Source organism: Trachymyrmex septentrionalis, unplaced genomic scaffold, assembly GCF_001594115.1.
Source record: "Trachymyrmex septentrionalis isolate Tsep2-gDNA-1 unplaced genomic scaffold, Tsep1.0 scaffold87, whole genome shotgun sequence".
Lineage (NCBI taxonomy): Eukaryota > Metazoa > Arthropoda > Insecta > Hymenoptera > Formicidae > Trachymyrmex > Trachymyrmex septentrionalis.
This window is the reverse complement of record NW_017306059.1, coordinates 3,102,454-3,126,223: the sequence shown is the minus strand read 5'-3', so window position 1 is coordinate 3,126,223 and position 23,770 is coordinate 3,102,454. Positions and strand designations below refer to the sequence as shown.

The 23,770-nt window shown below is 32.6% G+C and overlaps 2 protein-coding genes and 1 long non-coding RNA gene across 11 annotated transcripts in view; 1 reads left to right on the top strand and 2 right to left on the bottom strand.

The window, feature by feature from the left end:
• Positions 1 to 1,371: 1,371 nt before the first annotated feature.
• Positions 1,372 to 5,845, bottom strand: LOC108755366 (E3 ubiquitin-protein ligase RNF146). Its single transcript, XM_018498305.1, has 4 exons — positions 5,627 to 5,845; positions 4,343 to 4,594; positions 2,547 to 2,834; positions 1,372 to 1,930 (listed from the first exon to the last, which is right to left on the bottom strand). Exons 1-4 carry the CDS (start codon positions 5,706 to 5,708, stop codon positions 1,683 to 1,685), a joined length of 870 nt encoding a protein of 289 aa, XP_018353807.1. The 5' UTR covers positions 5,709 to 5,845; the 3' UTR covers positions 1,372 to 1,682.
• A 3-nt stretch (positions 5,846 to 5,848) lies between these two features.
• LOC108755362 (neurexin-4) overlaps positions 5,849 to 23,770 on the bottom strand; it is a 26,989-nt gene continuing 9,067 nt past the window's right edge. For 2 of the 9 annotated variants that reach the window (XM_018498292.1, XM_018498293.1), the window contains 25 exons: positions 23,215 to 23,543; positions 22,703 to 22,860; positions 22,480 to 22,583; positions 21,938 to 22,290; positions 21,689 to 21,857; positions 21,268 to 21,383; positions 20,880 to 20,986; positions 20,082 to 20,427; positions 19,724 to 20,001; positions 19,407 to 19,641; positions 19,099 to 19,329; positions 18,519 to 18,926; positions 18,197 to 18,400; positions 17,575 to 17,974; positions 17,155 to 17,402; positions 16,653 to 16,925; positions 16,375 to 16,574; positions 15,834 to 16,131; positions 15,348 to 15,498; positions 15,072 to 15,237; positions 14,588 to 14,741; positions 14,262 to 14,440; positions 13,463 to 13,892; positions 13,062 to 13,141; positions 11,731 to 12,617 (listed from right to left, as the gene is read on the bottom strand). In XM_018498292.1, the coding sequence (XP_018353794.1) occupies positions 12,105 to 12,617; positions 13,062 to 13,141; positions 13,463 to 13,892; positions 14,262 to 14,440; positions 14,588 to 14,741; positions 15,072 to 15,237; positions 15,348 to 15,498; positions 15,834 to 16,131; positions 16,375 to 16,574; positions 16,653 to 16,925; positions 17,155 to 17,402; positions 17,575 to 17,974; positions 18,197 to 18,400; positions 18,519 to 18,926; positions 19,099 to 19,329; positions 19,407 to 19,641; positions 19,724 to 20,001; positions 20,082 to 20,427; positions 20,880 to 20,986; positions 21,268 to 21,383; positions 21,689 to 21,857; positions 21,938 to 22,290; positions 22,480 to 22,583; positions 22,703 to 22,860; positions 23,215 to 23,530 (6,117 nt within the window). In that variant the 5' untranslated portion in view covers positions 23,531 to 23,543 and the 3' untranslated portion in view covers positions 11,731 to 12,104. Of the gene's footprint in view, positions 5,917 to 7,980; positions 8,321 to 9,104; positions 9,160 to 10,723; positions 10,813 to 11,730; positions 12,618 to 13,061; positions 13,142 to 13,462; positions 13,893 to 14,261; positions 14,490 to 14,587; positions 14,742 to 15,071; positions 15,238 to 15,347; positions 15,499 to 15,833; positions 16,132 to 16,374; positions 16,575 to 16,652; positions 16,926 to 17,154; positions 17,403 to 17,574; positions 17,975 to 18,196; positions 18,401 to 18,518; positions 18,927 to 19,098; positions 19,330 to 19,406; positions 19,642 to 19,723; positions 20,002 to 20,081; positions 20,428 to 20,879; positions 20,987 to 21,267; positions 21,384 to 21,688; positions 21,858 to 21,937; positions 22,291 to 22,479; positions 22,584 to 22,702; positions 22,861 to 23,214; positions 23,544 to 23,770 lie in introns of those variants that run through there. The other 7 variants (XR_001939759.1, XM_018498299.1, XM_018498298.1 and 4 more) reach the window with 7 other exon arrangements.
• LOC108755369 lies at positions 5,979 to 8,613 on the top strand. Its single transcript, XR_001939760.1, has 3 exons — positions 5,979 to 6,121; positions 6,401 to 6,537; positions 8,201 to 8,613. It is a non-coding gene; the product is annotated as an uncharacterized LOC108755369 (long non-coding RNA).

The window sequence follows — 23,770 nt, the reverse complement described above, 5'->3', positions numbered from 1 at the left end:
TTGAAAATACATTTGATTCTTTGTAAATAAACTTGTAAATGAAAATATCGACGATCACTGTTTACCATGTAAATTTTCACAATTATTGCAATTTGTTAATATCGTTTTCTCTTTATCTCTCTCTCTCTCTCTTTCTGTGTAAGTTATTTTTAAATATAATTACTCACACAGGACAATACTAACAAATTGCAATAAATGTGAAACTTTACAATATAAGCGATATTAAAATATTGAAAAACAGTAGCACAGAAAAAGAAGGTAAATAAATCTAGTGTTCGAAATAAAAGATTTTATTATCTTGCTTTTCAAGAATTTTCCTTGCGAAACCATTTTTATTCGTGTATTTTAATCTATTTACAAACATTTTATTATCTTGCATACATTAAATTAATAAATATTCTTATAGGTTTTAATTTTCTTTGTTTTACTTGGAGAATAAGCTACAAATTGCCGAGAAAAATGCATCATTTATTTCTATGTGCATTACAAGAGAAGAAGATAATTCGATATTTCTAAATATTGAAGATTACAGATTTTATTTAAAACTAGTGATTATCAATTAGCGAGTATTGCACTCGAATTTTTTAATAAATACATATTTAATTTTTATTATATTCTCTTTTTATATGCTTTTCATGAACACATTTTTATTATAGAAATTTTAATATATTTTAGAATAGCTATAGTATATTTATCTTATTTTATACGACTAATTGTTGTCACAGTAATAAATTTATATTACTGCTATCCGATACGGTAATTCTCATAGTTAGACTTTTAAGTACATTATTCATCAACAAGTAATTATTTTGTAAATTGTAAATCCGCACTTCGCAAACTCTTACTATTTTCAATGACAACTTAATTGATACTTTTCTCGTCTTATTATAATTGTAATTAAACAGTTTTTAAGAGCAGGGAGAGAAGAGCGTACTTACTAAATAAAGACAGCTATCTAATTCGAAATATACTTAATGTAGATATATAATTGTAGGTATATCAATTTCCACGTAATTGAGCAATGTAATTTGTTAGATCAATAAAATTTAAATATTAATACACAGGATTGGCAGTAACGCGTTATTTGTAACGTCGTTACTTTGTTGATCATTACCTTGTTATAATAATTATTTGATAATGACACTGTGAATGTTTTATGACGGTAACGGTAACGGTATCAGAATTAAAAAAATTAATAATTACTTGTAACGGATTGAAAAATCATTCACAGTTATTGACAAAAAAAACTCTTTTTTCCATTAATTTGTAACGCGTTACTTTTTTATTTGCGTTACTTGTTACGCGTTACTCGTTACTCATTATTTATTACTTTTTTTTAGTAAATAACGCATAATGATGACAAATTATTTTTCAAAATGACTTTTCTAACTTTAGATTTCACAATCTCAGCGTTAGTTAGCGTTACCGTCATAAAAAATTGCAATATCGTCATCAAATTGTTTACTATAGAAAGTAACGCTAAAGTAACTGATAAGTAACGTTTGCCAATCCTATTGATAAACTTTTAGCAAATATGATGTGTGTATGTGTGTGTGCGCGCGCGTGTACATAGAATACTATCTTATTGAACTGAGTAGCAATACGAAAAATATGAAAATGAATTGGATATTCTGAAATAAGATTGCGACGGTCTCTGATAAATATAAATTCGATGTTTGTAGCTATGAAAGAGTGGGATGATCCGAAATCGACGTGTCTTCCGTGTCTTCTTCAAATTCATTATCACTGTTTAAGGACAGATGCTCTCTTAAAACTAAAGAGCGCATTTGTTCTAGGACTTGATGCAAGGAATCCGACCTCTGATCTACTCTATCGTTTAAAGGTGTAGCGTCACCACTCGCTGTCCCACCTGCAGGTGTCTGTGGCGTATTACTAGGTGGTATAGGAGTATTTGTGCCATCTCCTGTACCTGTAAATAAAATAAAAGTATTCACATTTGACCGAAGATATGCTTATAAACAATTTTGAGAGCTTTTTAACAAGAGACGCAGATGACATAATAAAAATTAGAGACTTTATAACAAAATCTGAGCGAAACCAGAGTCTGAGCGATTTTGTCAAAATCTTATAGAGATAAAAAAGTACATATTTTACTATTTCACTTTAAATTATATTGTTTCACTGTGCAGTCTTCATTAAAATTATAGAGTAAGGGCAAAATAGTATATGCATGCAGAGGGAAATAGTATATATATCTACTTTCTCATAGGATTTTGACAAAATCGCTCGTGGTCAAACTTTGTTATAAGATCTTTACATTAAATCATTTCATCTTTATTTAATATTGACAAACAAAAGATGTAATGATTCATTGTATGAAGCCAGCATCAGACTAGAAATTGAGATTGAGATCAGAATTTGAAAAATTAAAGTAACGTTCACCGAACTCGATATTAATTTTCTTTCTTCTGATTAGTTAAGTTCCAATTTAATCTCAATCTCTAATCTGATACAGACTTTACAATGTGTTATCTGAGTCTCTTACTAGAAAGTATTCTTTATTATTCCGCTTATTGCAATCTTACCCATACTATCACTTGCAGGACTAGCTGATCGTTCTGCACCCCTTATTTCTCTCACAATCTCTTCGTCCTGTACGTTGAGTCGTAATCCAGCGACTCCTTTTCTTGGAACATTATATAGATCTCTTTTGATTCTCCTTCGTCTAGAAGGATCATTTCTACGTAGTTGGAGCATCGAACCAAAGTCGGCAATGTAAAGAAATCCTGCAATCAACAACTCGCAGGTCCTTTTACCCTGTTTATATGCCGTTTCTAATTCGATACTTGTACGCTGATCATATTGCCACCAACCTGCAAAAATTTACTTAAAAGCCATTTGTTCCATGTACCGTAAGAAAGAGAATAAAGGTCATGCGTCATTACAAGTAAATTAACAGACATGTAAAAAACTGCAGTTGGGAAAATATAAAAAGAAACATATTTTTAGTAGAATATAGTTTTATTGAAAAGAAATATATATTTCTTTTATGTTAAGCGTCTTAGTTATATATTATTATTAGCATTAACTCTTTTAATTGTTAAAACTGTTAATACTTCATATACTAGCATATATACATAATTCTTGCGCACACATTCCATTTTTATTTCTAATATTGTTTTTACCTATACAATGCGCTTCATTGAATGGGCGTATGCAGAATTTCAGTCGGGGAGGGGGAACAAAAATTTCACATCAAATTTATTAAAATATACCTTCTTCCAGCTTCTTTCTTTTCGCGACCTAGTTTCAGTAAGTTATTAAAAAATCCAAGTAAGAAATTATCAGTAATCTTTTCTTATTATGAATAGATGCATTAGTTCTTATGACGATTGGATGCACTAGTGTAGTGCGCACTGGTGCATATTAAAGCCGTTGTACACTGATTTAATTTGAGTGTAATAGAGAAATACAAATATTTCGAATTATAAAATACATATTTTACCTAATGGCACAATAAAGTGTATCGAATATTTCATTCGATTTCAACCGGTTTTTATATTTATTTATAAACATATCTTTATTTGTGTACGACAACTTTAATGTGCACCAGTGTGCACTAAATGCATCAAATCAAATTTGATATTAGGTTTTTTACTAAATCTAAATGTATAAGTCATATTAAAGAATTTTATAACGGTTGCAAAGCTGCATTTTTGGCTGAACGCTGCCAATAATTTTTACAATTTATTTCTTCTTGCCAAAATTTAGGGGAGGAAGCCCCCCCCCCCTACATACGCCCGTGCTTCATTGTGTATAATGTAGAATATAATTTTAATACAATATTGTATATATAAACATAGTTCAATATTATGCTGTAAAATATTATGCTTAAATCCGTACGAATCAAACTAATTATGCTTAAAATTGGATCTTCACGAGCAAATAAACTGTATATTTTATAAGTGTTATCGTACACCCGAGACACCCTTGCACGGAGCATCTTTTCTATCACGTTTGATATTACGTTTATAACGTGGGTTGTACTTTCTGTATTGACATTTGTTTACAAAGTCAATTACGTAAAGCATGCCACAGATCAAAAGTTCGCATTGCGCGTCCCCTAGTTTGTAAATAGTCTCCAGATCATTGCTTGTCCTCGGATCATATTTCCACCAACCTAAGAAGGGGTAGTATATCAAATTTTGTGCGCCCATGTATAAATGCTTTAAAAGAATTTGCAAACTAGAGAAATTTAAATAAAATGTAACAATAAATGAGATATTTATAAGAATTTCCCATCAAAAGACAACACAATTGCAGATTTTGAATGCTGACCAATTTTAATTTAGTGTAATTTTTAATTAAATTAATATTTTACCATTTCGGCCTTCGTAAAACCATTGGTATTCTTCCTCGGGATGTTCCAACTCCTTCTGAGGCTCCTCCACTTCCACCAACTGAGGTCTCTCAAGAAAATCCGGCGGGATCTCTTGACGACACATTGGACATCGTTTGCTCTGATTAGCAACACCCTTCACACACAAATAGCAGTATATATGACTGCAGGGTAATCGCGCTGGATGAATGCAAGGTTGCAGGCATACTGCACATTCTGGTACGACAGTAGGGCCTACAAAAGCAACACGTAGATCAATATATATACAAAAAATAAGATTAAAGTATTGAAATTTTTTATTAATTAACAAAAGATTCAATGCAGTTACTATTATATAAAAAGCTTTTCAGCAAGAAATCAATGATATCATAGGCTGTGTTTTATTTACTGTATACAATGCTCCAGGAATTATTTTATCTTTATTGTTTATCAACTGTTAAATAACAAGGATAAATGGTAGCTCATAAGCACTGTGAGTACCAAATAAAATGTACCTACAGTGAATCATTTCATCTTTATTTAACATTGATAAACAATAAAGGCGTAAGTCTGTTTTTAAAGCTGAATTAGTATATATTTTTTATACTTAAAATAAAATAGGTACATGATTTAAATTTGGTAAAAACAAAAAAAAAGATTCTAATGCAGTCTACTGCAGCAATAAAAAAACAAATCTATTGTGTTAAATAAACTATATCACCTGTGTCTTGCTAGAATCCATAAAGTACAATGTAAAAAAAATATAAGGCTGATACTCATGGTCAATATATATCTATAGTCAATTCTTATATTTAAGATTGTCTTAAGTACAGTCTTGAGATATCATCGAAGATCTCACAAATCAATCAGAGGGCTATATTAGCATCTTAGAAACTACTTAAGATAATCTTAAAATAAGAATCGACTCTGTAAATACTGGCTGTAATCTGTTATTATTTCGAGACCATCTTAAGTGATGTATTAAGGTGCTAATACAGTCTTTTGATTGATTCATGACATCTTAAGACTGTACTTAAGACGGTCTTAAATAAGAATTGGTTATAAATATTAACTAAAAACATGATTACTATATATTTTTTCTTTTTATATTCTAATAATATAATATATAATACTACTTTATATTAATGTTATGTGTTATATATAATGCGATTGCTATTATAATATATAAACAGTAATCATGTAGATCTTCTTATTTAAAACTACATAGTACACTATTGATTGGGATGACAACACAATGATTTATGTCAGTGTATAACAAGCACGTACCTTCCTTTTCCTCAGAATCCTTGTCCTTTTCTTTAATACCTCCGCCAGATTTCTCCGGCACATCGAGTTTCGCTTGTGCCATGACAGAGTAGATCGCACAATCTGACCCGATAGGGTCAGAGCTTCATCGATATAATCGATTCCTTGTCTAGTTTGTAAACAGCAGCACGCGTCTTGTCAATACTCGCGAAGGTCAGCCATGTTGCTTATTATTGTGACGTGTCCCGGGGCTCTCAACTGTTCTCAACCTCGCGACGCTACTTGTGCGCTGTCTGAAGTTATCATCATTCCTGTCGTTTATGTAGGATTTGAAATATGTGCTTCGAAATTGCGATTTTCGCAATCGCGAAGTTCAAGTCATAAAGATCGGTCAGACGCGTGCGGTGAAGATCGATCTGTTCGTGCAGTATAATTTCTTGACAAATAATTCCGTTGGCGGATAATTTCATGCGCGATCTATTCATCTTTCAACGATTCGGAAAGCAATAAGCAAGCGTTAGTATTGTCAATTATCGACACTGATCATTCTCGAGCTCCGTGATTTTTTTTCATGATCGCGATCCGACGCGAAACATTCCGAGGAAAAAGGGATATATATATATATATATATATAGAGAGAGAGAGAGAGAGAGATACAATTCTTGCATGTAATTTCATTTAGAACGAATTTTATTCTTTTGGCTTTAATGCTGACAAAAATTTAAATTTAACGGCGAAATTACTTGCATTTTTTCTGTTGTTCCAAATAAAAATGATATTCGGATTTTTTTTTAGGCTGACGGAAATATGAGCCAAGAAGGAAGAAAAAGGAAGGAAAATCAATTTTGGAGATCATTTATAAATCTTCTTGCTTCGCAGCCATTCGGTCGAATATGATGTACTAAAGCAAAATGGCGGATGAAATGACGCTAGTAAGTAAATTTATTAATTAGTGGAAATGAGAGATAAAAGTTCTCTAGAAATTATTTTTATTCATATGACTTATTAAATACTGTGTTCCGCTGCAGTGCACTTTCGATCTCTCGTGATGGTAATAATAGTTTTTTATTCTGTTTTTACATCATTATAATGTGTCCACTTATAATTAGGCAATTATAAACTTATAAATATAATGTGTTTATCATAACGCTGTACAGAGAATTGATTGAATCTTGACTAGGATGAGGAATGGGACTTAGGACAACTTTGATAAACTCTGATTAATAATTGATTGGATTATCAAACAGTATCCATTATATTTTATTAATACATTTTATATTGACATATGTGGATTTCTAATTAATTTTAATCTGTTTAATTTGGTCTTAATTATCTTTCTCCAATTCTTAGAACTAGAAACAGATGAAAAAAGTAAGTTAAATTGGGGTTAAAGTTACTCTGATTCAAATAGATATTTATTGATTGAATTAATTACAGATTAAATTAATCAAAGTTTCATTGAAATCGATTTCAGGATAATTTCGGCAATTTATGAAAGTAATAAATTTATCAATTTAAAAAAAACCCCTATTTTATTAACCCATGGATAAAATGATTAATTTTTTACTATTTAATATATGGAATATTGATTCGGAAATAATGGATTACATAGTTAAAAACTTTGCTTTAAGAGCGCGCGATTCTACTAGTAGTTAAATTAATCATCAATAGAGTTAATATCTAATCGAAGAATTTGATCAAAGTCATCTGCAGTTTGAAAGTTCGTCGTATTAATCTTTAATAGGATAAAATTTTAGGAAATATTATAAGAAAGAGTGGATTTTTTTTATATTTTGAGATTCTTTAAGAATGGAGAAACTTTTATCAGCTCACTTTACAACAATACAGAAATTATTATCCTACGGATTTACAAGATATTTTTTTACAAGCACCCTCATGAGATTGTATGGAACGATATACATCTTTGAGCACAACAGCTTTCTATTAGCTGCAAAGAGACCGTATCGAGTTTGTCACGATCACTAGTTACTATATTGTTAAGCTCGTTATCACGTTTTCACATCCTTATTAGCAACTATAACGTCTTGTCACGAGTAAAATTCGCCGATCGCGATATTGGTCCAAGCGAATCTTTTCTGATGAAACTATTTAGCTTATAGCTCGGTGCGAGCTATTAACACGAGCCTTTCGAGAAACGGATAACTCTGTGATAATGAAAGATGAACTGAAAATGGAAAATATCAAATGTGTTAAGTGCATAAAATATATTCTTTAATTAAGTTAATTAATCACGAAATATTTATTTTTGTAACAATTATTAAAGCAAACGATTATACAAAAGAGATAAAAAAGATGTTTTCCAAATATATACAAATATTTTTCTGATATGTTTTAGATTTTCATGCTGTTTAGATAATCTAACACGGTTTTTCTCCTTTTTTTCTTTTAATCTGTTTTGTTTAATAACATGTGTATAAAAAAAATAATGATATTTATGAATTTGGCACTCAACACGTTCGAGACTTTCCGATTTGATCGGGAAATACGATTCGTTGTTCCTGTGAATATTCACAATAGTTCTTTAAAGAAAATAGATAATCCACGATCAATCTAATGATAACACTGATTCGATAGAGGATCTATTCCTGCGTGGTAACATCGGACCACCAAGATAGCTCAGTGGATTGCCGAAAGTTCGTTGGCCGTCCGGCAAGAAGATAGAAGACGTATTGAAAGTTATCGGCTTGTCTGGTGCTAAAATAAAATAATCTTCATAATTAACTCTACTCGATTAAGCAGATTTTTCTCGAAATTATATATACATGTAATCCCCATAGTAACAAAAGTAAGTCATAATAATATCACAACAAAGTCATGATGAGAAATGTTCGCTTTGTCACAAGTATGATATCGCTATGACACTAAGACTATGTTTCAAAATTGTCTGCCAGTACTGAAAGTCTCTAGTTTATTTCACGTGTACTATAGATTTTCAGTACTAGCAGTAAATTTTGAAACACAGCCTAAGTATGCTAAGTACTGATGAAAGTTGCACATATTATGATACTACTATGACATATACAGATCAAGATATGTGACATATCATTGTAATTTTTTTATTAATAATCTCACAGTGATATCACAATTTATTTATTGTGAGTTTATTGTGATGTAAATGTGACTTTTTTCTATGGAGAAAATATTTCATGACTATTTAAAAAAACAAAGTAATTAAAATTTTATTTATTCTCGCAATGATTAAAGTAGCGAGATGTAATAAATAAGACATAACAAAAATAAAGCATAATTATAATTATATTTTATAATTACACTTTTTGTGTAATGAAAAAAATCATTGGCTACGTTCAGTAGACTCAACAGTTGAGTTCGCTGAACACAGCCATTGTAATAATAGGTGTTTAAATATGTCTTAGATTACCATGTGTAAAAATTATTATTAATCTATTTTAAACATTATTATGCATGTATTGTTAGAATTTTTTAAGTCAAAGGAGGAAGTTTCCTTTGTGTTACTGACCTAAGTAGTTCCCTTGCATCTTCGATTGTCTTCTAACGTCTCCGTTCGCAGGCGCCTAAACGATAAGTGAAAGTTGGTTTTAAAATACTCAATATCTCGCCGTACAATGGCGAAATAATGGATTCATTCTATTTTCTTCAATCTTTCTGGTTAGTGCATGTACGTAGCAAAAACACGCTCAGACACTTTGAATGGGCTTGTCTCATAGAGCCTCAGAAGTTTCTGTAGCTCAAAGCGTGCATGCAATGAAGTGAATGTTTTTCACGTGCCACGAATAAACCTGTTTCATCAGGCAATTCGGGTTAATCATTGTCTATGAACTCGTGCAGGTTGGAATAAAAGGCTTCATCGATGTCTTCGTGGAGTGTTCTTAAATCGATGATTAGTTTAACTTGGGAATAGCGCCGGTTGTAATTTACATCAAGCATTGACATCGGCGTGCTCAGATCTCGATACAAATGCGCGAAAATAATTTTATTTGTTGCAATACAATATGCGACGATTACATTTCTTCGTCCAAAGCTGAATTTATATCAAATTATTTAAACAAGAGACTCTCTGAATTTTATTCGTTAGATTCTGTATGAGATCGAAGAGATTATTCGGATTTTTAATAAATTTCTCAAGTAATAAAAAAATTAAATTATATCGGATCATCATGCACATGCTCATCTAATAGCGAGAGAAAAAGTAATTTGTCATATATAAAATGCGTTGTTTACAGAGATGAATCATATAACTAACGTGTAAAATACAACCTATCGAATCGTTTTTTCATTCCCAGATTAGAAAATTTCATTGTGAGGAAAGACGACGAACTTGCGAGAAGAAGCTTGGTGGTGTAGGAGAGGCGTGACAGATGGTTATAGCGATGGAACAAACTCGAGTTAATGGAAAAAATCATATATTTTCTCTGTCATTTTTCGTCTATATATAACATGCTATAAAATGTATCTCGAGACTCACGGATTGATGATTAAGAACTGCTAATTTCTTCAGAAGAATATCAATTTTCTTATTTCGAATGGAATGCATCGTAACGTTTGTATCGAAAGGAAGATACATTCGAACACGCAAATATCTCTTTCATTCGCAAGTTATGATCTTATAAAGTTTATAATATAAACTGTTAATATAGTTAATAAATATTTAAAAGAAAACGGCGTAAATAAAAATGCAGAAATTGCCAAAAGTGTAAAAAATCGTAAAATATAAACAGTCCACTGATTAAAATTTCGAGATAATAAAACTTTACGTATTAATTTCAATTGTGACAAAATATTTTTTAATATATATAACTAAATTATAATTTTTTATATATATCAATAATTATATTTTACTTGTATGTAGCTATAAAATAATTGCAACATTGTAATTACTTTATGATTACATGTGCGTTTGTTTGTGCTCAATTTATAAGTATTTAATCAGGGAATTTCTTGTTAATTGTCAATGCATTCGAGGAAATAAATTTATATAAGTATAATATATTATAAATAAAATAAAGTAGATTAAATCTTGCGATTCAGAGAGGGATGAAGGCTGCGAAAGATGCGAGCCACGATGCGATCGAATTAATATTCGTATAAATTATTATCGACGTGCAAGACACATTGTACCTCTATTCGCAAGATGTTTCCGTTTCATCAGGTTTTAAAATGGAGTCTAACGGTATAACGCTCTCCTCAACATTAGACCAATCCCTGTGCTGAAAGTACATCTGATATATTTAAAGTCTGAGGTATTAGATTGGATTGTGGATGATATCGGTTTGCGCGATATGCTTTGTGAATTTTATCGCATGATTATTTTGTGTGATCGCCACCAAAAGCACACAGACGCCACATTTTGTACGATTACACGAAGCAGCGAAATCAAACTAAACAGACGCGCGGGTGCACACATAAGGCAAACTATAAATTATTATACATATTAAAAATAAGTTTTTGAAGATTTAAATTCGCATTCAGAATATTTATTCAGTATAATTTTATTAATCTGAATAGTTTGTTTTTTTGGTGTGCACCGCGGTCATCACAATGACAATAACATAAATCTATGCTATAGTGACTTTTTGTAGTTAATTGCGTGGTATCAGATATATAATAGTAACATAAAAATACACGAATGCCTTTAACTGATAAAATAATATTTCATTTTAATTCTTTTAAAAATATAACTACGTGATTCTGTTTCTTTATCTCAAATAAATGAGTCTCTTTATTATCTCTTTATCTCGACATATTCGTTGTAAATTTAATCAACATTGCTTTTATCTTGTTATCAAGTTGTTTTATAGGCACTAGAGTCTTAAAATAATATTTTGTTCGAGCTAAGTACGTATGGTTTCTTCTACAGCTAATCAATACTGGGAAAATACTGATGACATGCTACATAAGAAAAAATAGATGCTTGATTGCAAGCTAGCTTTACATTACTCGAATGTCTTTCTCTCTCCAAATGTGGCTATGATCTAGACTTTGAGTCAAATGTATACACTGATTTATATGTAACTAATTCATAAAATTTAATAAGTAAAACGTTTGCAATAAGAAATTAATGTTCACATTGACAATTTCAAAGCAATACAAGCATTTTGCTGAATCTGTATTGACCGGTTGTCATTTTTCATCATTAGATAAACGCGTTATATATTATTTTATTTTTTAATAATGAGCTTTTATCGATTCTACACGTAAAATGTGATTTTGAGCGAATAATTATGCGTGCTAAAACTAGTTATGAATGGCTAAGTGTTATAAGTGCCTAACTTACAAATTTTCCATTTAAATAAATATTAAAAATTTTGAGTTAAACACCTTTGACTATTAGCCATGTTACATTTGAACCACACTCATACTGTAGCTATATTGTCTTAAAATATACATGTATACGTGATTGTCGTTTAAAAATGATCGCTTCACGTGATATTTACAATAGTCGAATCCACGCAATTATTTTTGAACGTATTAATTATTGTCGTCAGAGTCAATTTAATCATCAATTGTTCTTGTTCGTGGACGCGACGTCGACATGGCCTTTGCCTCGAGACTGGAGACTCGCTTCGTCACCATTGATTAACTTCACCGTGACTTTTTCGGGCCGAGCTCCGCGCAATTTTCTGAACTTAATCGGCGCATTGAGATCGAGACTCATCGGTCTCTTCGGCGTAGTATTTTTCGTGGTGTTATTTACTCTCGGTATTATACGCTCGGTTTTGATCTCATTCAAACCCGTCACGGAAAAGTTCGTCTCGAGGAGGGCCTGCGTTTCGTCTGGGTCCAATTCGTCAGTCAAGGAAGCTCTCCTTGCCGTCTTATTTCTTACCGGCATAACGAGAAGCTCGCCATCTTGATCATTACTCGTATCCTTTTGTTCCTCTTGCTGATGTCCCTGTGGTTGATCTTTGTTCTCGTCTACCTCCGGCTCCTGGGTGTCCTCTTCCTCTTCTTCTTCCTCCTCTTCTTCCTCGCGTTCTTCTAGTTCGGGTTCTTCTCTTAGATCTTCCATTGACTGGTGGAGAAAAATAAAATGCTTATAATGATTTCTTAAATTATATAGACGATATAGACAATATTATGCTATGTTTATTCGGCATTGCGAAAAAAGCATGGATTTGTGTGTGAATAAATTATATTTGAGAAATTAGACTGAAAATGATAATGAAAATTATATCCTGATTTATAATGCTTGTATATTTCTTTATAATGCAACATGTTGATAGTTAAAGAATTGTGAATATAGTGCGAAGTCAGATGCAAAAAAAGACAATATGCTTTGAAGAAGCGATTCAGTCAGTTTATTTTTACTTTATGGATTTAATGTGTTTGTCAATAGAAATACGTCACATAAAACGTGGATGCGAATACAATAAATTGACAACAACTGCATGCAAAGCCCTTTTGCAAGCTTGACCAAGCTAAATATGCATCTTTTAAAAAAAGAAAAAATCTTTACGAATGGGTTTGGTTTCACAGGTTTAATGACGATGCCTGTATTTACCCCTAGGAGCTCCTTTTTTTCTGGTTCTTCTTCTGCTGTAATGCACACAAAAATACAAATATTGATTGAATCTTGATAAATAAGCAAAATTTTATGGAAAACTTCTTCCACATTCTTATACATCTTTATATCTTTTATTTTCAAAAATATTTAAATAAAAGATAACTGTTCTTTTTTTACGAACATTGCATGCAATATTGATATAATGAGTAACGTATTAAATATTTTATAGATAAGATAGAAATAACTTTAAATTTTTACTATTTGATACGAAATTGGAAGGAGAAAAGAGTTCTATTTTGATATCAAGTTTTTCCGTATATTTTCTATCTACAAATCAAAATAGATTAGAGTACCTTTTATGTGAACTTTTTTATCATTCATTAAGTCCTTGGATTCTGTATTCGGCAGTGGCTTGTATTCTTTGGCATTGGAAACTTTCACGTGAGTTCCATTCGGCCTCTTGTCGTCATCCATTACGTTCTTGAAGCCGACCGCTTTTACGCCGGTCGCGGTAACCAAGGAGTCCGTATACTGTTGTGATTGCCACCTCTGTGAGCCTGAACCGGTGGCCGCTCCCGAAGCTGCAGCGCGTTTTCGTTGACGGTCCTTGCGTGTGCTTCGACATACCTCGTAAATACATCCGACCACCGCGATTACAAAGACGCAGCATAGGACTATGAAGATGTACGTTCCTGCACCCTGCTCCTCCTGGGTAGCACCTGAATACTGCGATTTATATAGGATTCTTTCTGGTGGATCCTCGACCCATGCTTTGTCACGGCCCTTTAATGAAATTATTGCAATGTGATGCATCTTTTATATTTGTATCGAGAGAATGAACATTTGTTTAAAACATTGTTATATTACTGGTATAATCATTAAAGAAAATATTTTATAGGGGTTTAAAGTATTATAATAATTATTATTTGGATGAGAAAGAATATAATAATTAATTATATTAATTAATCACTATATTTCAGAATGTATTAATTGAAGAACAAAGATTAATCAACAATTTATCATCGTTTAAAGATTGCAAATTATTTTAAATTTAAAACATATGAATTATTTTCTTTGATATAACCAAGATGTAAAATGATGCGTGATGTGAAACTAATTTCTAATAAGATATTTAATTTCCGAGTTTCTTACCACGCTGTCGTTCTTGGGTGGTTCAAGACCACCTGGTTGAACATGGAAAACCGCACATTGAGCACTTCTGACGCCGGCAGGTATCGTTGCCCGCACGGTCTCGCTGCCTTGTTTTGTAAAAAGCATATATTCCTCTAGTGGTTTCATATCAGGGCCTCCATTGATTGATATGACAACGTCTAAAAGCGTAATTTGCAATTTGTCATGTGGGTAGCTACGCTTATTTATCTAGCATAAGAAAAACATAACGGAAGTATTCGGATAAACAGACACAGAGCAATAAATTTAGTGTAAGATATTGTTGAGATATTTCAGAGAAAGCTTACTGCTAAGGCAGCCGGTGTACCCCTTGTAGGCGATAAATCGCGAATCGGTGGTGTTCAATCCACCAAGTTGTATCTCCGTGGCACCCGGAGTTTCGTCCTCGTCTGGAATCGGTATTCCTGGAATCGGTAGCAATTGAACGGGCTCACGGTCGATCTAAAATTACATACAAATTATAAAATACAGTATTTTATAATATTATTCATTTGATACAACAACGACAACTTAAAAAACGATGGTTTCCAAAAAATAAATTTGAATGTTTTCAATCATTCAAATTTGATAATAATTTTGAATTAATTTTGCAATTTTGATGCAATAATGGAGGTAGAATAAAAGTATGTACTTTTAAAATACGTTATTTCTTTTCTTCTTTGCATTCTTGTTTTACAAGCTTTTTTTTACAAGCAACTAAAAAATGATTTTTTATATCGTTGTTGTAGCAAATAAGTATCCTAAAGTGAAACAAAAAAAATCATAACTAACTAAGAGGTTGGCCGTGTTGTTATCGCGGACATAGTAGACACTGTGACGTGCACCATTCAAGAAATTCCTATCGCTCAGGCGCACTCCAGCCGCCGAGCCATCTCTGTCCTCTTCGAAAATGAGTAGTCCCTCGGACGTCAAGGCCACCAATAAGTAGTAGCTCCTTCTGGAAAAAAGTTCTTCGAAAGACATCCAGGACTTCAGGCGTCAGTGACTGGTGTCGGAATGGTTGAATATTATACGGGGATTAAGAAAATATTAAGATCGATGCTTTACTTGTTGTCGGTCTGTACCAGCAGCAACGCGGTGGTTCGCTGTCGTAATTCATTTGTTGAGAATGCCAATTGTACTTTCACTTGATTTACTTCACCTTCTAGTTCGAATTCGCGTTGAAGTACACTTTCCCCACTGAAATCGGCACCCTTTTCTAAATTAAAAAAAAAAAAAACAAATTTCATGCAGAGATATTAGTACTTTCGTACTGCTTTAATAATTTTTTGAAAGTTTTTTTTAGACTAAAGTAATTTACTTTATGGAACTTATTCAAGTTATTTTAGATTTTTATTTCTTTAGAAAAGATAATTTTCTAATTTTGAAATATATGTCTAAAATATTTATATCTGTGTGCGAATCTTTAAGATGTTTTGCAATCTTTAGATTTGGCTCTTTAAGTCTTCAATTTCTTGATTTACATTTTCATGTTTAATTCGAGCTTGAAAAGTACGTTTATTTAACACAATAAATAATAACGAATAAAGTTACCATCGGCACAATGTTCGCCAAAGTAGGATGTCAGCTCGCAATTACAAGAAGACTCTTGTCTACCGAAATCCTCCGTGCAGCTTCCTAAATTTTTGCAAGGCACCGTGTCGCATTTCATTTGACAATTCGGCAGAACACCTTTACTTCCTTCATGATTTGCTTCGCTGGCTAAGCTTGGTAGATCGACAAGATACTTGCCGATCATGAGTCCTCGCAAGCAGCCAACGTAGCCTTGAATTAAAGCGCCTTCTTTTCCGACTCTGAGTAGATTGTCGGGATCGAATCCTCCTAAATTTACCTAAATGAATATTTATTAATTTGTTTAGATATATATTAATATATGTTTTTATATACATAAATATTATTAACTATTATATTAGAACTATTATACATATTATGGATCAAAAAAATAATTCAAAAAGCCATTCATTTTTGTATTATTATTATGCTTTACAAAAAGGCACAATTTAGATATTCTTTAAATATTTTGCAGACTTTTTATTATTTAAAACAAAAGATAAGTATTTATTCAAAGACCCACTTGGAAATAATCGGTGGGAGGTGCCGGCGGCCGTTGCGGTGCAAGAACTTCTTTCTCTGGATTTGTCCAAGGTTTATTCGAATACGTGTCTAGAAGTATCGGTGTCGCATTCACTGTAACGTTATATTCATTCACGTACAATGTAGTCCAATTCTCGCCCCGAATTATGGCGATCTGTACGGAGATTCCCGTGTTGACATCTGAAAAAACAGATTATTTCTCTATAATTTCTAATATGCATGTCGTATACATTTTTACTTCAAAGGGCTTTAACGTACTTGGATTTTCCACAGTGATATTTTTTATTTCGTTGCCAGCGTTGAAAAGATAGACAATGGTACCGTTTGAAATATAGAGATGTGCAAAATTGTTCAAATGATCATTCGCATACAGTATCAGAGAATGAGTATCATAAGTTCTTAAATTAATTAAAATATTTTCAAGCAGCATGCTTTTCAGTTGCAACCTCTCCTCGTTGTCGTCCGATCCGAAGTAATTTTTTTTTAAGAATGCTCCAGGTGAGGTGAATGTCAAAGCTTTGTTATTGATATCTGAATTTAGGGATATTATTTAATACTAGTTAATTCAAAATTGAATAATGCATACATTTCATATGTACATATTTACTTTTAATTAATATTTAAAAAACTAGAAAATTATGAAAAGCCTCAGATATGTATATATTGTATATATATATATATTTTTTTTAAAAAAAAACTTGAGATATTTTTAAAAATATTTGGAAATAATTTTTTCGAGTAATTGAGTAAAGTTACTTACTTGTCTCGCAATAAGTGCCTAAATGTGCCCATCGATTTTCGCACACACATTCGAAATTACTCCACAACTCGACACATCTAGCGCCGTTCTGACACTTATTAGGTTGACACGAAGGTTTGCAGTCTTTGATAATTTCCGATAGATGTACCGACATATAACTATGAATGTCTAATATTTCTCCATTGACAACGAGACCGCGGAAGCAGCCGATGAGACCTTGTCGAACGGAAGAAGTCTTCAAGTGCTCTCTAAAAATTAATGAAGAATTAACAAAATTGAGTAAAAATTATTATTTATCACAAGATTCTTATTGATAATAAAATTCTTATTCTAAAATAAGATTCTTATTGATTATTTATCATAATAAGAAAAATTCATTGTGTGATTAATAATTAAATATTAAGTTGTAAAATTACTCACGCAGTAGCACCACCGATAAACATGGACCCTTCGAAGGGTCCAAACTCCTCTTCGGGAAACAAATCCACCATTCGAAAATCGGTATTGATCATAAATCTTACATGATAGTCGTTGTAATCGATCCAAATCTTTTGCCATTCGCCATTATTCAGTTTTCGTCGGCTTTCCACTTGTAATTCGCGATTAGTACCAGTATTTAGGGTGAAATTAAAAGTCAACCGATATTCCGACGTTAGGGCAACCATGAAGGAAGGATAGTTACTCCGGATCGGTGGTTGATATAGAAGAATAGCTTTTTCGCCCGTCGTTCGGAAGCTGAAAGCTATGTCACCCTTCCTCCAACCAGGTACTTCGATATATGATTGTGATGTCGTGAACGTTACCACGTATTTCTGTGTATCTAAAAATCATTATTAATTGATCATCATTAATCTCATAAAGATATTGTTTCAAAAAATATTTGCAAATATTACTACATTTATGTGATAATAGATTTGCCATCAATAATTGTTCTACAAATTTCGTTTTTATTATTTAATTTACTTCTAAAAAATAAAATTATGTCATTGAAATAGAAGATACACATATAATTCTATTTGTAAATCGGTACGTGTTTGCTTACTTGTTTCAACGCATTCCAATGGCCCTAAAGTGATACGTCCCCGAGCATCTTCCTCAAGATCTCTCTGTTGCAAGAATACCATTCCAGTAATGCCCAAGGAATCAGGTGTTTCGTAGTATCCCTCGTCTGACAGCCACTTTCCGGCATTTCCGGCAGACACGTCACAATTACAGCTCAAGTTGGAGTTCACGCATGTTCTGTTCACTAAAGTAAAATTAATAAATAATTTTTGCAAGAGATAATTAGCTTTTGCAAACGCAAGATTTAATGCAATTTTAAATTTCTTTTATCGCATTAGGAATTTATTTAAAAAAGAACTTACTTCCACAAGGACAGGATCCGCGATTGACGTTTCCGATGTAATCGACAGTAGTACCTTTGGAACCTAGAAACCATGTGGCGCTGTGCAGCTCTAAGGGTGCTTTGTAACAATCGTACTTTACATATTGGCTGCAATAAAGTGAGTGCGAGATCAGCTCCTGAAGCATTTCAGCGGTGAACTGTCTATATTTGATGCTGAAGGAGAAATCGTTCTCGATGATAGATCTGACGTCTACTTGGGAAGGTAAATTGTGCTCGACGATTGTTTTAGTCGAATCTTCGATTGATTGGAATTCGCACTTTACTAAAGCGGGCGGGAATCGACCGTTTCCGTCGATATCGATTTTGTAAACGTCGTCTTGCGTGTATCCCAAAAGAGCCAGTTCTTCACATGTTTTTCTGTATTGTGCTAAACAATAATATTAAAAATCATATTTAAATTATAGCAATTACAATTAATGAAATAATTTTAATTTTATTTTTTTATTTACTGTACAGTTTATAATTAATTTGTAATTATATATTTTTAGCCTCGTATATCTGATATTGTTGAATTGATTATTTATCGCAGTTTGTCTTACCAAAATGGCAGTTCTTTCCGATATATCCAGTGTCCTTGCAATCGCACGTGATTCTATCTTCTTTAACTGAACATTTACCACCATGTTCGCAAGTGTTTGGCCTTTTGCATGGATCCACAAATTGACAATTGTCTAAAGCAACTTCTCCGACTACTCTCTCGGTATTAATTACGTATCTAGGTTCAATTCTTTGACCGTTCACTCGTATCTCACGCATACATCCTACTAGACCTAAATTTACGATAAGAATCTCTTTTTACATTCACATACATTTTTAATCTTTCAAATTTAATATTAGGTTTACTTACCTGCGTTACTTTTACCACTTCCTATGATGACTTTATCACCCAATTCAAATGTCAAGAGCTTACTCTGCTTATTTCTATAATCGAGAAGGATATTAAGTTCACCCTTTGTATAATTAAGCTCGACCGCGTGCCAAGAAGTGTTGTAAGGTGGAAACTTCACTGAAGTTGACAATGTAATATTTTCCGCAATAACTGGTACCAATTGGAATCGAATTTCGTCATTGACTTGACGTAACTGTAGAGAAAAATATAAATAAATAACAGAGATTGAAAATGTAAAAAAAATATATAGAGAGCGACATTATATATAATTATACCTCCCAGTAGCCAACACCGCGGTTGCTTTTTACATCTCCAGAAGCAATTATTGCGATTGGCGTTGAACTTTTAAAGTCGAAGTTTAACTTCAGCGAATTGGTCTGTTCGATTGGCCACCAGATGTGACTTCCCGCGAAAGGATATGTAATCGGAATAACTTCGACGTCGGCTTCATAATATTCTGGTTCCAATACACCTATGTAGTGTACCATAGGATTGGAACGCTTTAATTCGTATATAATCGACTTGTCGTTGAAGAACACGTACTTCAAGGAACCTGGAAAAATTGAAAGTTGCGTTAATTGATGGACTGCATTCGATTAATAATTAATGTCAGGTATTGTAGTTTCATCAAACCTGCAAAATTATTGTGGGACAGAAGACCCTTCTTCTTGTGGAGTTCCGGACCACCACCGATGTATATCTCTGGATCGATGATGATATCGCAATTTTCTCCCGGTACTTCTAGTACCTTTATCTCGTCGTCTAAGCTGACGAAAACGGTGGATCCGTTATGAAATATGATCAAATTGTTCCAATAATTAGATGTAACGTAATCACCCAACGTGGTGGAGATCTTTGAATTATGTCCGAAATCGAGTTCAACGTGAACTGATCCGTTTATAATGGAAGCTGCAATGTAATGCGGTGTGCCGTCAATTTCACCGGAAGCGTAAAACAAGGCGGAATTGTCCCATTTTGTCTGAAATTTATTTTTATTAAAAACCAAATGTGAATTTTTAATGGTATTTTGACGTAATATTTTTAAATTATGACAATTTGTCTTAATAATTTAATCTCGAGATATAGATATATAATTGGAGAAAATTATTTGTTATAATAATTTTCTCTATGTATCTCTTTTTTTATGGCGGGAAAATTCAATAACGATAATTGCATGTGACAAATTTCATTGTGTTCGCACAATGATCTGCTACGATACAATTTGAGAAGTGGAACTCGACACTCTCTCGAAGAGTTTCCACGGTAAATTTTTCGTCATAGTGAATGACGGATAAAAGCAGCTGCTCGTGAAAATACAATATGCGCCCTCCCTCTCGACAAAGAAGTATAACGTCTCGCTATAATGAATCAATGAGCCCGCGACAAGGGAAAGGAACGGTCCCATTACAATAAGCGCCCGTGGTCAAATACCTTAAAAGCGAGGCTGATCCTGTTGACAGACGAGTGAACACGATCTTTCCAATCGTACACGCGAAAGGACACGTATGAGGAGCCTCTCAGCGTCAGTATAGTCGCGGCTGAAAAATGATGTTACATTTCAAACTCCATTAGACTCGTATTGGAATATCCTGACCCTTTTAAATGCGCGTAAAAGCCCTATCTCTTCTTCGACTGACTAATACGATTTATATAGTATACATATTTATCATTTCCATATGAATGAATATTCCTTTGATAATAGCTAAGAGAGTCTCGAATTAAATCTTGGGAAAATAAATGATTTGTTATTTAAAATGTAAATATTATAATGTATATTCTAGTAAAAGGTATTCGTATTAAATTCAATTACTTTACGTACTGTACACATCACAACGTTCACCCTCGTAATTCGTGCCGAAGCAATCACATGTCAGACTATTGTAGTGATTCACACATTGATCGGGGACGAAGCACAAGTTTTCTCGTGTCCTGCACCTAAATTGAAATTAAAGATTTGTATTATCGAGAGTGCTTTCCATTTAATGTCATAAGTCGACAAACATCATTCTATCTTTCTTGACATTCAATGGTATTATATTCATAACCGATTTTTATAAAAGACCGTCTAATTTTAGATACCATCTTAAGATGTTATAAGTAATCGTAAAATCGTATTAGCATTTTAAGATATTACTTAGCCGGTTTTAAAATAAGAATCAACTTATGAATACCAGCCAATGAATAACAAATACAGATACTTGTATCACCAAATGAATTTTCTTTCTTTTTTAAAGACATACTTATCGATACATCCTTCCTTAACATTCTCGTGCTTGGTCGCGATTAATGGCCGAATGGGCAGCAAATCGCTGGCAGATTTTCCGGAACTCAAAATCATATCCCTGATGCAGCCGACAAAAGATTCTATTATATATTTCACTCCGTGTAATCGTTCTTCGGAACTCAGTCCTGTTAAAATGGAAATAAAGCGATAAGAATGCGAAAGAATTTCCGCTTGGAAGGAGTCTCTTAAAAAAAACTGTCCTCACCTCCGATAAGAACGACAGAGGCTAGTTCTTCAGATACTCCGTAATTAACGATGCGTTCTAAAACTTTTAGAATAGTCTCGGCCTGTTTATCATCAACTTCAGCGATTAACTTTGCCCCGTGCACGTCGATTCTTACGCGAACGCTATGCCATTCGTCTCTGTTAAGCCCTTGGCCGACTGTTAAACTAGTCGATTGTTTGCCGAATACATGAACAACTTTCAACTGACCCTTTTCTACTATCACGTAAAGAGCATAAGGGTCAAGGCTCTCTGGACGATCTTTGACACTGTGATAAACTAGTAAACCGTGTGGAAGCTTGGTGCGAAATTGGAAGGATATCTCGCGACATAGTCTGTAATATATTAAATAATATGTATAAAATATTTTCTTTATATTACTAAAATAATATAAAACAATTATAACATATAAGGCATATTATAATACATAAATGTATTAAAAGACATATTATTAATATATTTTGCTTTGCAAGTGGAAAATTCAACTTTCAAAATTTATAAATAATTGAAATTGTTGTTCTCACCTCAATTGGAAGGTTTTAATGCCAGGGCCATCGAGTTGGATGAAAGTATTGCTTTGTGCGAACATAAATGTTTTCTCGTGGCCAGATTCCATGAAAGTTAATTCCTTTGATAAAAATATATAATAGAAAACATTTATATGATAGAAATGTAATATATGATAGAAAACATTTTCTTGAATTGCGCAAAATATTATGTATTTATATAAATTGACGCGGTTTCTACCTTTCCTCGTAAGTGCTTCGGTACCGGTGGTTTCGTCGGTTTCGGAGGTGTAAAGGTTGGTCGTGGTGTAGTGGTTGTCGAGGGTGGAGTGCTCATTGTTGTCGTGCTTGTTGCGACAAATACACTACCCTTTGTTACAAGATAAGGCGGTAGCGTATCTAAAAATAAACAATAAATCTGTAGCAATTTTTTCAATCTTTGTTAAATATAGTATAGTTTACAAGGATTTTTATATAAAAATATATATTTTATCTAATCTATTTTAATTAACAAACGAATACGTTACACGATTTATAAAATGATTTATATATCTCTAAACATATTCTTATCGTCTCAAGTAAAATTTTTTAAATTAGTTCGTATCATTTTTGTTATGTTACTATTTATTTTTACAATGCAAATGTATTTAATTATTCTAATTCTTTTGAATTTTATATTTCTTCTTACACTTAATTGATTAATAATTACAAAGTTTATTATAAAAACTTTTGATTTTTGGAAAAATATCTTACGGTCACCACCGACGCAATAATGCAGGCACTCCGCTTCCGAGTTAAACCGATTTTCATTTCCGTGACAACCTCCGTAAGGAAAAGTTCGGCATTTTCCTTCGGCCTTGTTGAAGGCCCATTTGTGAACGAACTGCTTACAGGGTCCCGGTTCTAGCTTGAGAAGACATCTATCGGGTAGAATCCTTTTGGTCGTAGTAAATTCTTCCATCTCTTCGACCGTATCTGTTTTTGGCGAATTCGTCTGATTCGCTGATATCTTTGCTACTATGTTGAATAAGACAAGGATCCTGAGGATCCACTTGTCGCGGTAAATCATCGTTCCTCATTCGCTAAAAAAATAATTTAATCAATTCTAAAATATTTATTAAGATTTCCACAATTACCAATAAAATAGATTCTTGTTTTATTTAAATTTAATTATCGAATTGCATTGTTAATATATGTGTACTATATATTTTTTGTTTTATATAGATAGTAAGTCTTAAAGCATTAATTAATAAAGATGTGTGAATTATTCAAATACGAATCGAAACGAGTTAGATAAGATTTGATTTGA

What these genes read in the sequence shown, in the direction of transcription:
- LOC108755366 (XM_018498305.1), bottom strand. Translation starts at nt 5,708, where the DNA reads ATGGCACAAGCGAAACTCGATGTGCCGGAGAAATCTGGCGGAGGTATT. An exon ending in GGATTCTGAGGAAAAGGAAG is followed by an intron (nt 4,595 to 5,626) that starts GTACGTGCTTGT and finishes TTGCTTTTGTAG; the next exon opens with GCCCTACTGTCGTACCAGAA. An exon ending in GTTTTACGAAGGCCGAAATG is followed by an intron (nt 2,835 to 4,342) that starts GTAAAATATTAA and finishes AAATTTTTGCAG; the next exon opens with GTTGGTGGCAATATGATCAG.